The sequence below is a fragment of the Castanea sativa genome, chromosome 4 (genome assembly GCF_040712315.1).
Source record: "Castanea sativa cultivar Marrone di Chiusa Pesio chromosome 4, ASM4071231v1".
NCBI lineage: Eukaryota > Viridiplantae > Streptophyta > Magnoliopsida > Fagales > Fagaceae > Castanea > Castanea sativa.
Window position 1 is genome coordinate 51,600,153 of NC_134016.1, and position 12,287 is coordinate 51,612,439.

The 12,287-nt window shown below is 33.1% G+C and overlaps 2 protein-coding genes across 3 annotated transcripts; both read left to right on the forward strand.

Annotated features, from left to right (window-relative positions):
- The first annotated feature begins 1,348 nt into the window (after positions 1–1,348).
- On the forward strand, positions 1,349–3,378 carry LOC142633092 (uncharacterized). The gene is made up of 3 exons (XM_075807365.1): positions 1,349–2,170; positions 2,387–2,545; positions 3,100–3,378. Exons 1-3 carry the CDS (start codon positions 1,349–1,351, stop codon positions 3,376–3,378), a joined length of 1,260 nt encoding a protein of 419 aa, XP_075663480.1.
- A 1,674-nt stretch (positions 3,379–5,052) lies between these two features.
- On the forward strand, positions 5,053–9,238 carry LOC142631555 (uncharacterized). Of its 2 annotated transcripts, none has more exons than XM_075805728.1 (5): positions 5,053–5,233; positions 6,399–7,265; positions 7,874–8,032; positions 8,565–8,834; positions 9,039–9,238. In XM_075805728.1, the coding sequence occupies exons 2-5, from the start codon at positions 6,420–6,422 to the stop codon at positions 9,048–9,050; spliced, it is 1,287 nt and encodes a 428-aa protein (XP_075661843.1). In that variant the 5' UTR covers positions 5,053–5,233; positions 6,399–6,419; the 3' UTR covers positions 9,051–9,238. The 2 variants fall into 2 exon arrangements, with proteins under 2 accessions (XP_075661843.1, XP_075661844.1); XM_075805729.1 differs by having other exon boundaries at positions 6,413–7,265.
- Positions 9,239–12,287: the final 3,049 nt, after the last annotated feature.

A 12,287-nucleotide genomic window follows, 5' to 3' on the forward strand; every position in this document is an offset into this window, starting at 1 on the left:
TTTGCTCACAAAATTTTCTTAAGAATTTATAAGAGAATATGTTTTTTTTTTTTTGAAAAGGAAACCATCCTCACAATTCATTAAATAGAAATTGAATCACAGGACAAAGCCTCCACAGCTGGGGGAAGAGAATCTTCAAGCCATACAACGTCATTTAGGAGGCCCTTAGCATATCTATTTATAAGAGAATACGTTAAATAAGAACATATTACATCAATTTTCCTATTAATTATTAATTGAAATTTTTTTGTGCATGTCAACCTTCTTATAAAATGTATATTGAAGTAAATTGTAAGATTAAGTCAATCATATCTTTTTAATTTCCTTAACTTATTTGATCATTTGTACATATTTAGAAAGTTTAAATTAGTTTATTTGACACTTTAATTAGAATTGTTGTTTATAGCTTAGGGAAAAAACACATGTATTTGACACTTTAATTACCTATTAATTACTAATTGGATTGTTGTTCCAAATTAACATGCTCAAATCGTGCCATCCAAATCCATTATCAAGGAATTTGGACGAAAGTAAAAACATATATATGTTAACAAAGCGTAAACAGCGGCCTCATCATTTCCAGTTCCAAAATCAGAGTAAAATGATATAAATAACATTACTTTCTTTTGTTCGGCTCCAAAGGGCTCTGTCCACACTGTGTATATCATATATATAAGTCTTCTGAAACACTTAGAACTCCACCCTGGTTCCCTAATCTGAACTGCTCTTGAATTTGCTGGTTCCTTTCTTTTTTCCGTACGCTTCTTCCTCCTCTTTTTTTTCACATTTTTTTTTAAAATAAAATTTTATAATCTAGTAAACATGGTACGCCAATCCAATTCTATTCAGTAAATCAGCTCATTGGTTAACCTGGGATCGACGGATCATTTTAATCTTCATTTCTGTGTGTTTCATTTAGTTCTGTATTTAGACTAAAAATAGTTACACCCAAGGGATGTTTTCATGCTCCTTCCTCGTACAGATTTTCAAATGTTGGCTTGCTTTACTATGTTAATGAGTACCGAATTTTTTTTTTGGTTTTCTGGTATTTTAACATGGTCAAAATTTGACTTCAAATATATTTGTAATTTTGGGCTCCAACTTCTAGTTAAAATATGAAATTTCTATTTGTGTGCATGTACATAACTCACTTCTATTGTCTAAGACTTTTAAGTCCTTCATGCTAGATCTCTATTGCACAGCGCTTACCTTACCTAATACTGTCTAGTCTTATGTGTTTACTTTATGTTGGGGTTTCACTTGTATTTTTTGAGAGGATTGTTGAGCTTAGTATCTGAGAATCTTTGGTTTTATTTTATGACACAGTTTGTTTTCGGCAGGAAAAAAAATGCATCAATTTTTTCGAGTGCAGTTGGCAGTACTATTACTGGCATTAAGCATAACGTGCTCACATGCTTTCCGGAAATATAGACAACCTGAGATAAAATCTGCAGTTTTCCTATCCCCTACGTTTGAATTGAATCCAGGATCAGTGGTGAATAGAAATTACTACTACATTAACTTCCCAAGAGGTCATGTTGCTATCAAGGGTTTCAATGCTGAAGTAGTTGATGAAGCAGGGCATCCTGTCCCTCTTCACGAAACCTATCTCCACCACTGGGTCCTTGGAAGATTTCATCAACGTCTAAATGCAACAAATCCCGAGCAGGATTATATTCTCGTGAGGAATAGTGGAATATGCCAGCAACAGGTTGTTTACCAGTATTATGGCCTCGGATCTGAAACCCGAAGAACAAACACAGATGTACCAGATCCTTTTGGAATAGAGGTTGGTAATCCTGCTGATATTCCTGTTGGGTATGAGGAGGCGTGGTTTCTTAAAGTCCATGCAATTGATACTCGGGAAGTGGAAGATAAGTTGGGATGCACCGAATGCAGGTGCGAATTATATAATGTTACAAAGGATGAAAAGGGCCAGCCCTTAAGACCAGACTATAAAGGAGGTTTATCATGTTGCTATGATCACACACAATGCAGATTGAGAGAAGGCGCTGTGGGTGCTACGAGAAACCTTCACATGAGATATACGGTGAAGTGGCTTGATTGGAATGAATTTATTGTGCCTGTTAAGATTTATATATTGGATGTCACCGATACTTGGAAACGATTGGCCAATTCAACAGGACAAAATTCAGAACATGAATGCCATGTAAGTGAACTTCTCTAAAATTAGATAATAATTGGCTATATCACACTTTTGGTTCGTGAAATATATGTTCATTGCAACTTGGTCTCAAAAAACAAGGAAGTGGCACAGAAATAAAATATCTTTCGATGGATCTGTATTCTGTTGCATTCTTTAGTATTTTTTTTTGTTAATTCAATACTCTTTTCTAAGAGACTCAATAGAATTTCTTTGGCGCAGGTTGAGTATGACATAGAGTCTTGTAGTGCATCTCGTAAGGCTGATAATGGGTGCACTGACTCCAAAAGGGCAAGTCTGGCTATGCCAACTGGTGGCTATATCGCCTACGGTGTGGCCCATCAACATGCGGGGGGTCTCGGTTCAGCTCTTTATGGAGAGGTGATTCAGCACTTACGTTTTCTGTTTGTAGCGATATGAGTGCAACATTTCTTATTTTCTTTGTTATCTGGTATGCCAGTTATGATCTCTTGTGGAATATCACATGACTTACCTGATTTGATGATTTTCCCTTCTATGGAGATGTATCTAGAATCAAAAGTAAAAGTAATTCACACGCATTCATATTTTCTCCGTACTTTTATTTCTATATATTTATGACTTCAACTAGATAGTTGGATCGATGTGTAGCAAGAATCTTTTTGTTCTAGTTACGCTGAATAACCTATTGTATAGATGTTTTATAGTTCACGACAAACATATTAGGCTATGAACTTCATCATGAACTGCATGTGCTCTAATTTTACTTTATTTTTGGTGGTCAAAATTTTATGGTCCCTCTAGCTTTGGCTTTGTTATATGATTCTGTTTTTCATTTCAATTATCTAGCTCCACAAATCTGTGAAAATTATGTGAATTTTTTTATTGTCGTATTATGATGAGTTTGATTGTATTGTAACAGCTTCTATTGCTCGTGCTTTTGTGTGGTGTTTCAGGATGGACGGCTTTTATGTTCTTCGATACCAACGTATGGAAAAGGGACGGAAGCAGGAAATGAGGCTGGTTATATAGTAGGAATGTCCACTTGTTATCCTAAACCAGGCACTGTAAAGATAAATGATGGGGAGACTATGATTCTGGAATCTAATTATAGTAGCACCCAGAGTCACACAGGAGTCATGGGGCTCTTCTACATTTTGGTTGCAGAACATTTGCCAAAGCCTGTGCTTTCCCGACGCCTTCCATTTGCAAACCCAGTTAATAGTAAGGTATAAAGCATTTGCATTGATGTAGAATGCAAATGATAATAGATAAAGCAGCAGTCTGATTGTCGGAGACCGATTGATGCGTTGATCAATTAAATTTTAGCTAGCGTTAATTTTCTTCAACAATGCTTAGCATTTAGCAATATTATGTCAATAGAAATATGGCTGCTCGATTCTTAATGAATTAAGGTCAGACCTCTTAAGTTTATCGGTTTTTTCATGTTTGGGAGTAGCTGTTGTTGTTGCCCCATATGGTTATAGTGTTATACCGCTTACCATTCACTTGTGATGTTGTTCTATGAATTCTTTATGTGCCTCGCCCCTACACACACACACACACACACACACACACACACACACACAGTACTTGTGTAATGTGTGTAGAAAGTAGAATCCACCACCAAGCCGCTCTAATTTATCTATACTTCTATTTAAGCGGCTTCTCCTGTTTTAAAATTCTCAATTTAAATGTCCAAAATACCCTCAAATTCATCTGTTTTTAAGGCTTACACCATAGGGTAGACATGTAAAATTATTAATTTGAAAACTCTTAATTTTTAGCTTAATTTTAAAATAAAAAAAACAGTTTTTTATTCTATCTTCACATTTCTCTCTCTTGTTAGTTATCAAGTACTAATACAACTTTTTCCTTTTATAAAAAATAAAAAAAATAAAACTACTTTTTTTTCCTACATATGTAGGATTTTTTTATCACTAAACTGTTTTTTTTCTTACCTTTACATTTCTCTCTCATATTAGTAGTCAAGTACTAATACAACTTCTTTTTAAAATAAAATAAAACTACCACAAGTAAAACATATAAACCCAAAAAAATAAAAAATCTCATCATACACATAAAACGTGTGACAAGATTAATTTTAATTAAGATAGACATTTAGAAACTTAAATTATATAAAATTAAAATATATTACCATAAAAAAATCTTCGAGTATACGAGCTTTTATAATTTCTTTATACAGGAAAAACTTTTTTATTTTATTTTTTAAGCACAAAAGAACAAAAAATACCGAACAAAGGATAAGCACAAATATTAAAAAAAGAAAAAAACTAAACGACAAAATGAGTAAAGAAGAAAAAGACAGAAAAGTTAAATTTAAAACAAGAAAAAAAAAAAACAAAGTTGTTACGTGTCACAATCCAATTTTCATCCGTGAAAAATGCCTGTCCTTCGTAACTATCTATTAACATTGATAAGATTGTCCCGAGTACTACCTTCTAAATGTTCACTCATTCAAGTAGTAGTACATCTCATTATTAGTATTACCTATTAGCGTTATAAGAAGAGTCAGCATAGATTATCTTTTTCTTTTATGAAAAAAAAAAAAATTATTATAACTCTTTATTATTATACCAAAATATCAATCAATTTTTAGTGTAGGCGAAAATTAAACATCAGATCTCTTATATAACTATTAAAAATTTTACCAGTTGAACTGACTGAAACTCACTAAAATAAATTATTAATGAATATGGAATATAATGCATTTTTTAACAATATTTTGACATACAATGGTAATATACAAATGCGTCATCGCTTAGGCCATTCGCTTTGTCGTTTTCCTAAACTTGGATGTTAAGAAATTTGGAACAAAGGGCTCTGTCCTGTCCACACGCTCTGTATATTTTATATATAAGTCTTCAAAGGGCTCTGTCCTAAACTTGGATGGTAATATATAAAATACTTTCTTTTGTTGGCTCCAAAGGGCTCTGTGCAGTCCACACGCTCTGTATATTTTATATATAAGTCTTCAAATCCGCTAAACTCATCCGTGGTTCTCTTCTCTGTAATCTCAATCTGAACTACTTTGGAACTGGCTGGTTCCTTCCCCTTTTCTTTTATTGGGTACGCTCTTTCCCCTCTCTTCCTTTCACTATATATATATATATATATATATATATATATATATTTTTTTTTTTCTAGAGTCAAAATAGTTACACCCGGGGGATGTTTTCATGCTCCTTCCTCGTACAGAGTATACCAAATGTTCGTTCTCTTTTCTCTGTGAATGATTACCAAGTTTTTTTTTTTTTGGTTTTCCTGGTATTTGAAAATAACCCACATGTAATTTGGGCATCAACATCAATATTCATCTAATTTACTAATTGCCCATTTATGCTTTTATCAATTTTAGTTGTTTCTCTATAGCCTTGTCTGGTCCAGGCTATAGCTACCTATACAATTTTACATTAACAAGCAACACCCCTCAACTGTATCAAAAATTCTCAAGTACTAATAGTTATAAATATAGTATAAGGTTATTTGCCCCCTCTTAACAGACAACTAACTTTTTACTATATATGAATTAATTAAATAATGGGTACCAAAAGAAAAAAAAAAATTCATGTTTATGTGCCTACTGTAGCACCTCGCTAGTCCACCTCTTATTTACAATTTTTTTTTTCTCTTTTTATCAAAAGTTTTCAATCTCCGAAAAAAAAAAAACCCCCGAGTTGTGCTATAAACTCAAATTTTAACAACATAAGAGAGGAAAAATGTCAGCATAACATTTTCAAAGCATTCATAGCATTGAATCACATACACAACTTCATAGGTTGCAAAATTCTTAACATTTTGCCATTGATTAATTTTTCTAATTATTTTAAAGAGTTAAAGTATATGTTTAAATTGCGTGTATTTAGATTAGCCCCTTGATTTAATTGTTATTAGTTATGGATTAATTTTTTATTTTTTATTTTTTATTTCAATGCTATGAAATATATATTTGTAGTTAATTAAAATTATAGAAAAACCCAATTATAATAATATGTCCAAGTCAAATTCTAATCAAGCTCGTATCGAAGAAGAATTTGCAACTGAGTAAATTAAATTAGGTTTGAATAAAATGGATTATTATCTGTGTATCTCTCTTGTGTATCTCTTATCTTACCTAATACGTATTGTTCAGTCATATTTATTTACTTTACATGTGGGTTTCACTTGTTTTTTTTTTCAGAGATGATTGTTGAGTTTATTATCTGAGAATCTTTGGTTTTATTTGATGACACAGTTTGTTTTGGGCAGAAAAAAAATGCTTCACTGTTTTCGAGTTCCGTTGGCAATACTATTACTGGCATTAAGCATAACAAGCTCACGTGCTTTCCGGAAATATAGACATCCTAAGATAAAATCTTCAGTTTACCTATCCCCTAAGTTTGTGCTGGATCAAGGATCAGTGGTGGACAAATATTACTACAACATTGACTTCCCAAGAGGTCATATTGCTATTAAGGGTTTCAATGCTGAAGTAGTTGATGAAGCAGGGCATCCTGTCCCTCTTCACGAAACTTATCTCCACCACTGGGTCCTTGCAAGATATTATCAACGTCTAAATGCAACAAATCCTGAGCATGATGACCACAAACACAACCAACCTGATCATATTCTTGTGAGGAACAGTGGAATATGCCAGAATAATACTGGTGGCCAGTATTATGGCCTTGGATCTGAAACCCGAGGAACAAACACAGATGTTCCAGATCCTTTCGGAATAGAGGTTGGTAATCCTGCTGATATTCCTGCTGGGTATGAGGAGGGGTGGTTGCTTAATGTCCATGCGATTGATACTCGGGGAGTGGAAGATAAGTTGGGATGCACTGAATGCAGGTGTGATCTATATAACGTTTCAAAGGATGAATATGGCCGGCCCTTGAGGCCAGGCTATATAGGAGGTTTAAGATGTTGCTATGATGACACTCAATGCAGATTGAGAGAAGTCTCTGAGGGTGCTAAGAGAAACCTTTACATGAGATACACAGTGAAGTGGATTGATTGGGATGAATTTATTGTGCCTGTCAAGATTTATATATTGGATGTCACCGATACTTGGAAACAATTGGGCAATTCGACAGGACAAAGTTCAGAACATGAATGCCATGTAAGTGAACTTCTCTACAATTATATTATACTCTCCAAATATATTGATATAAACAGTATTTGTAATTACTGATCTCTCTCTCTCTCTCACATACACACACAGTTCTGAACAAGAGACATGAAAGTAGAAATTTGATTAAAATTGGCTATATTACACTTTGGTTCATGAAATATATGTTCATTGCAACTTATTTCCAGAGTTTAGAAAGTTGCAAATTAGTCTTTTATTTATTTTAATAATGTAAGTTAATGGAATAAGTGTCTATATCCTGTGAACTTGAGCTTTCCTCTTCTCTCTTCTATGAGTAAAATTTTCTTATAGCTGCATCTTAGTGAGCTTTCTGTTTTTTAATCTCTCACCCTTAAAGATCCTGTTTAAAAGTAAATTTGCTTGCCTCATTTGAGTTGTGACAATCTAGTAAATCTTGAAGTGAAATAAGTTTCAAAAAACATGTAACAATCTAGTAAATCTTGAAGTGTAAGTTTCAAAAAACAAGAAGTGGTACAAACTTGAAATTTCATTCAACAGATCCGTATTCTGTTTCATTCTTAGTATTTTTTGTTAGTTCAATACTCTTTCTAAGAGACAATAGAATTTCTTTGGTACAGGTTGAGTATAACGTTGAGCCTTGTAGTACATCTGGTATGACCGATAATAGGTGCACTGAGTCCAAAAGGATAAGCCTCATTATGACAACTGGTGGCTATATCATCTACGGTGTGGCCCATCAACATTCGGGGGGTCTCGGTTCAGCTCTTTATGGAGAGGTGATTCAACACTTACCTTTAATTTCTGTTTGTAACGATATGAGTGCAACATTTCTTAATTTCTTTGTTATCTGGTGTGCCAGTTATGATCTCTTGTGAAATATCATACGACTTACTCGATTTGATGATCTTCTATGGAGATTTATCAGGAATTGTCACTCTCACAATCAAAAGTAGTTCACACACATTCATATTTTCTCTGTACTTTATGTCTCCATATATTTATGACATCAACTAGATAGTTGGATTTGTTGCAAGAATCTTTTTAATTTAGTTACACTGAATAACCTTTTGTCAAAATATTTTATAATTCACGACAAAATCTCATGTTGATTTAGGCTGTGAACTTCATCATGATCTGCATGTGCTCTATATACATTTTTTTTTGGGGGGTCAAAATTTTATTGTTCCTCTAGTTGTGGATTAGTTATTTGATTCTATCTTTCCTTTCAATCATCTAGTTCCACATATCTGTGAAAATAATGTGAAAAGTTTTGTCATATTTTGCTCGTGCTTTTGTGTGGAGTTTCAGGATGGACGGGTTTTATGTTCTTCAATACCAACTTATGGACAAGGGAAGGAAGCAGGAAATGAGGCTGGTTATATTGTAGGAATGTCCACTTGTTATCCTCAACCCGGCTCTGTCAAGATAAATGTTGGGGAGACTCTGATTCTGGAATCTAATTATAGTAGCGCCCAGAGGCACACAGGAGTCATGGGGCTCTTCTACATTTTGGTTGCAGAGCAATTGCCAAAGCCTAGGCTTTCCCTACGAGTTCCAATTGCAAAGCAAGTTAATAAGGTATAAGCATTTGCATTGATGTAGAATGCAAATGATAATAAATGCAGTCTGTTTGACAAGGATCAATGGATGCGTTGATCAATTATATTTCACCTATAGTGAAGTTTCTTCAACAATGCATAGCAATATTATGTCAATAGAAATAAGGCTGCTGGATTCTTAATGAATTGAGATTAGACCTCTAAAGTTTATTGGTTCTTTCAGGGTTGGGAGTAGCAGTAGCTGTTGCTGCCAATGTTTGCGAACTTGAGAATGATACAAAATATGGTTACCAGTCACATGTGATGTTATTCCATGAATACTTTATGTGCCGAGTCCCCACTAAGAGAGAGAGAGAGTACTACTTGTATAATACATGTAGAATCCACCACCTTTTAGATATATAAAAATAAATTTTACAATAAGTAGTGTAACTTTTTGAAGCAGTGGTTTCAAGTTCTTGTTATGGGTCTTTCTTCTTCTCCTTGTTCTTCTTACGTGATTGCTTTTCTCCCTCTGTGTTGGATTGCTTTTTATGATGTAGCTGTAGATGTCATGAAGGTCTTTTTTAATTTTATTTTCAAGGTATATGCATAGTGGAGATCTGGCAAGCAGTCACTATTGTGGAGGCCCCCAAAAGAAATATCGAATTCTTAGGTTAGGTCGCATAGGTTAGGTTGCAAATTGGGTCTTTGGCAATGAGACTCTTTGTGTGTATGTGTTTTTAGGATGAGGAGTGTGTGAGAGTTCCTTTTTCTTATTTTTTTTAATTTAGAATTCATCACCATTAATTGGTTTTATATTAGGTGTGATTAGTCAGCTATAAGTCTTGTAAGGACACAATTTGTACCCAAACCCAAAAATAAGAGTGGGATAGGCCCAAAAAGCCCAATATAATGAATTTGTAGAGAATGGGCTTGAAATCTAGGTTCTAGTGACGTTAAATAACAAAGATGACGGGCTAGATCGTAACATCATATAAATGGGATAGTCTTTATAATAAAAATTGTCCTTGGACTCAAGCTGAGGAGGTTGGATCCTGTATTTCTCCTTCTTAAAGGCAGGTTACAGATATTGATCTTAATGTTTATAGTATTTGTTCTCCTTCTTTTTCTCTGATCCCCCATCCTGAAAGTCTTCTCTTCCTTTTATATCACATTTCTTCCTTTCTCTATCCACGTATGGATTAGATAACTGGTTTGGATACTTGTCCCATCAACCTATCCTTGAAGTCTTTGGAGGTAGCTATAAGGCTGAAACCTAATGTTCAAGCATCACCTCCACATTGATGTGGTCAGATGTTTAGCTGCAGAGCATTTAATGCAGTGGTAGCAACTTTATTTTGGATATTTCATAACCCTTCTTCTTATCTTGTACACCTACCATGCATGTCCTTACATACAGGATATCCTAGAACATCGCTTTTGGACATCAGGCAACCCTTTCCTACCTCGGCTTTATCTAGCCGAAGAGGCTCGAACCAACTTCCGGGATGACTATGATCAATCTTCGCTTCTCTACCCATCAACATTGCTTCTTTGAGTCAATATTCCTACATCCTCAGACCATTTAGTGTCTTTGGATTGGGCATTTGGCCCAATACATACTCGTGGGCCCATTGACCCTAAGATCTAATTCACTTTAAATTATCTAATTAACTAAACCAATTTTAAGGGTTTATTAATTAAAGTAAACCAAAGGTCTCGAACAAAAGATCTTGAATTCAAAAGTTCGGTTACGTGTGAGGAAAGTGTTAAGCATCCCATAACATCTATCCAAATGATAGTACTCCATTTTAATTTATCTCAAACGTTATCTTTTTAGTTAAAAAATAAGATACTTGACATTTTGTGTATATATATATATTTCTCACGTTCTAATTATAAATATATATAGCATGTGAATTCTAAATTTAAATACGTATAATTAGCATGTGAATAAAATATTTACTACATAACTAGTATGTGGAGACTAAATACTATGCAAAAATACATTACAATGTAAAAATAAAAGAAGAGGTTTGGAAGGATAACACCTTGTTGTCATCCACCACATTTTCTCATTTTTACCATGCAAAAAAGATGACAATGAAGATATGGAGAAATGGACTATGTAAACTTGATTAGTGCCTATGGGTTCAACGGAATTGAACTATAGCACAAATCCCTAAATATGCAATCCTAAGGAAAGTTTTAAACAACAATGCATGGGCAAGTTTGAAAAGAATTTTTCTTTGAAAATGTTAACCTTACTTTATTTTCAAAAGGAAAATTTCGGAAAAAACATTTTTTTATGATGAAAATTTTCATTATTTTGAAAGAGAAGGTTTTATTGTTCTTTAAAAAAAAAAAAAAACTTTCATCATTTTTTTGAAAGAAAAGGTCTCTTTTGAAGGAGCAAAATTTGAAATAGGAAACAAATCACGAAATGTGAAAAAGGGTTTCGGAAAGAGTTTTTTTTTTTTTTAATAACAAAATGCCATTTTTAGGGGGAACCCGAAAATGTTGAGGTGCACTAAGTTTACACTTTTCTTTTTTTGAAATCATTTTTGTAGAGAAAATCTAATTTTAAGAAAACAAAAGAAAAGTGGGTTTCAAAATACTCATGGGTTTCTTTAGGAAAAAAATGATTTGATTTTTGAATATCCCATGGTTTTATTTTAAGAATATGGTTTCAAGAAAAGAGTTTTATTTTGAAAATATTTTTCTGTAAAAAGAAAAGGGCAATCTTGAAAAAGAAAGAATTGGGAAAAAGCTTTTGAGAAATTTCATGAGTTTTTCCTTTTGAAAAGAATTGAACCAAAGATCCCATGATTTTTATGGTGGAAGGGGAATTTTGTGTTGAAAACATTTTTTTTTAAGAAAAAGATTCATGAGTTTTATTTTCAAAAGAAGAGGCTTGGGTTCCAAAAATCCTATGATTTTTTTTTTGGGAAAAGAAATGTTCCTTTTAGAAACTTTGCTTGTTCAAAAGATTTCTTTTATCATATTTTTTGAAAAGAAATTCCAATGTGATAAAAAAAAAAAAAAAAATTCTTTGAGGAAAGGAAAGAGATTTTTTTTTTTTTTTTTGAAAAATACTCCTTAATTTTGGATTCAAGAAAAAATAGAAAAGGATATATTTTTTTAGAAAGGAGATTTTAAAAGGAAGGAAAAGATTCCAAAAGAAGGATTTATTTTTTTGGAAGAACATTTTGAAACAAAAGAGAGGGTTTAAAGGTTTCATTTTTGAAAACATCTTTTCGAAAAAGGGAATGAAGTTTTTTTATAAAAAAAAATAATTTCCTTTTGGAAAAGCATACTAAAGGAATTTGTTTACCCAAGTCATTAATTTATGGCCACATTATTAATGGGAAAAGGTAAAGAGCAACAAGCCAACAAAAGTAAATAAGTGCTATGAATTTAAAGACAATAAAATAAAGGCAAGTATATAAAATTGCTAAAAATTTAAATGACAAGGAAAAGTAAAGTACTT

What these genes read in the sequence shown, in the direction of transcription:
- LOC142633092 (XM_075807365.1), top strand. Translation starts at nt 1,349, where the DNA reads ATGCATCAATTTTTTCGAGTGCAGTTGGCAGTACTATTACTGGCATTA. An exon ending in ATTCAGAACATGAATGCCAT is followed by an intron (nt 2,171 to 2,386) that starts GTAAGTGAACTT and finishes TCTTTGGCGCAG; the next exon opens with GTTGAGTATGACATAGAGTC. An exon ending in GTTCAGCTCTTTATGGAGAG is followed by an intron (nt 2,546 to 3,099) that starts GTGATTCAGCAC and finishes GTGGTGTTTCAG; the next exon opens with GATGGACGGCTTTTATGTTC.
- LOC142631555 (XM_075805728.1), top strand. Translation starts at nt 6,420, where the DNA reads ATGCTTCACTGTTTTCGAGTTCCGTTGGCAATACTATTACTGGCATTA. An exon ending in GTTCAGAACATGAATGCCAT is followed by an intron (nt 7,266 to 7,873) that starts GTAAGTGAACTT and finishes TCTTTGGTACAG; the next exon opens with GTTGAGTATAACGTTGAGCC. An exon ending in GTTCAGCTCTTTATGGAGAG is followed by an intron (nt 8,033 to 8,564) that starts GTGATTCAACAC and finishes GTGGAGTTTCAG; the next exon opens with GATGGACGGGTTTTATGTTC.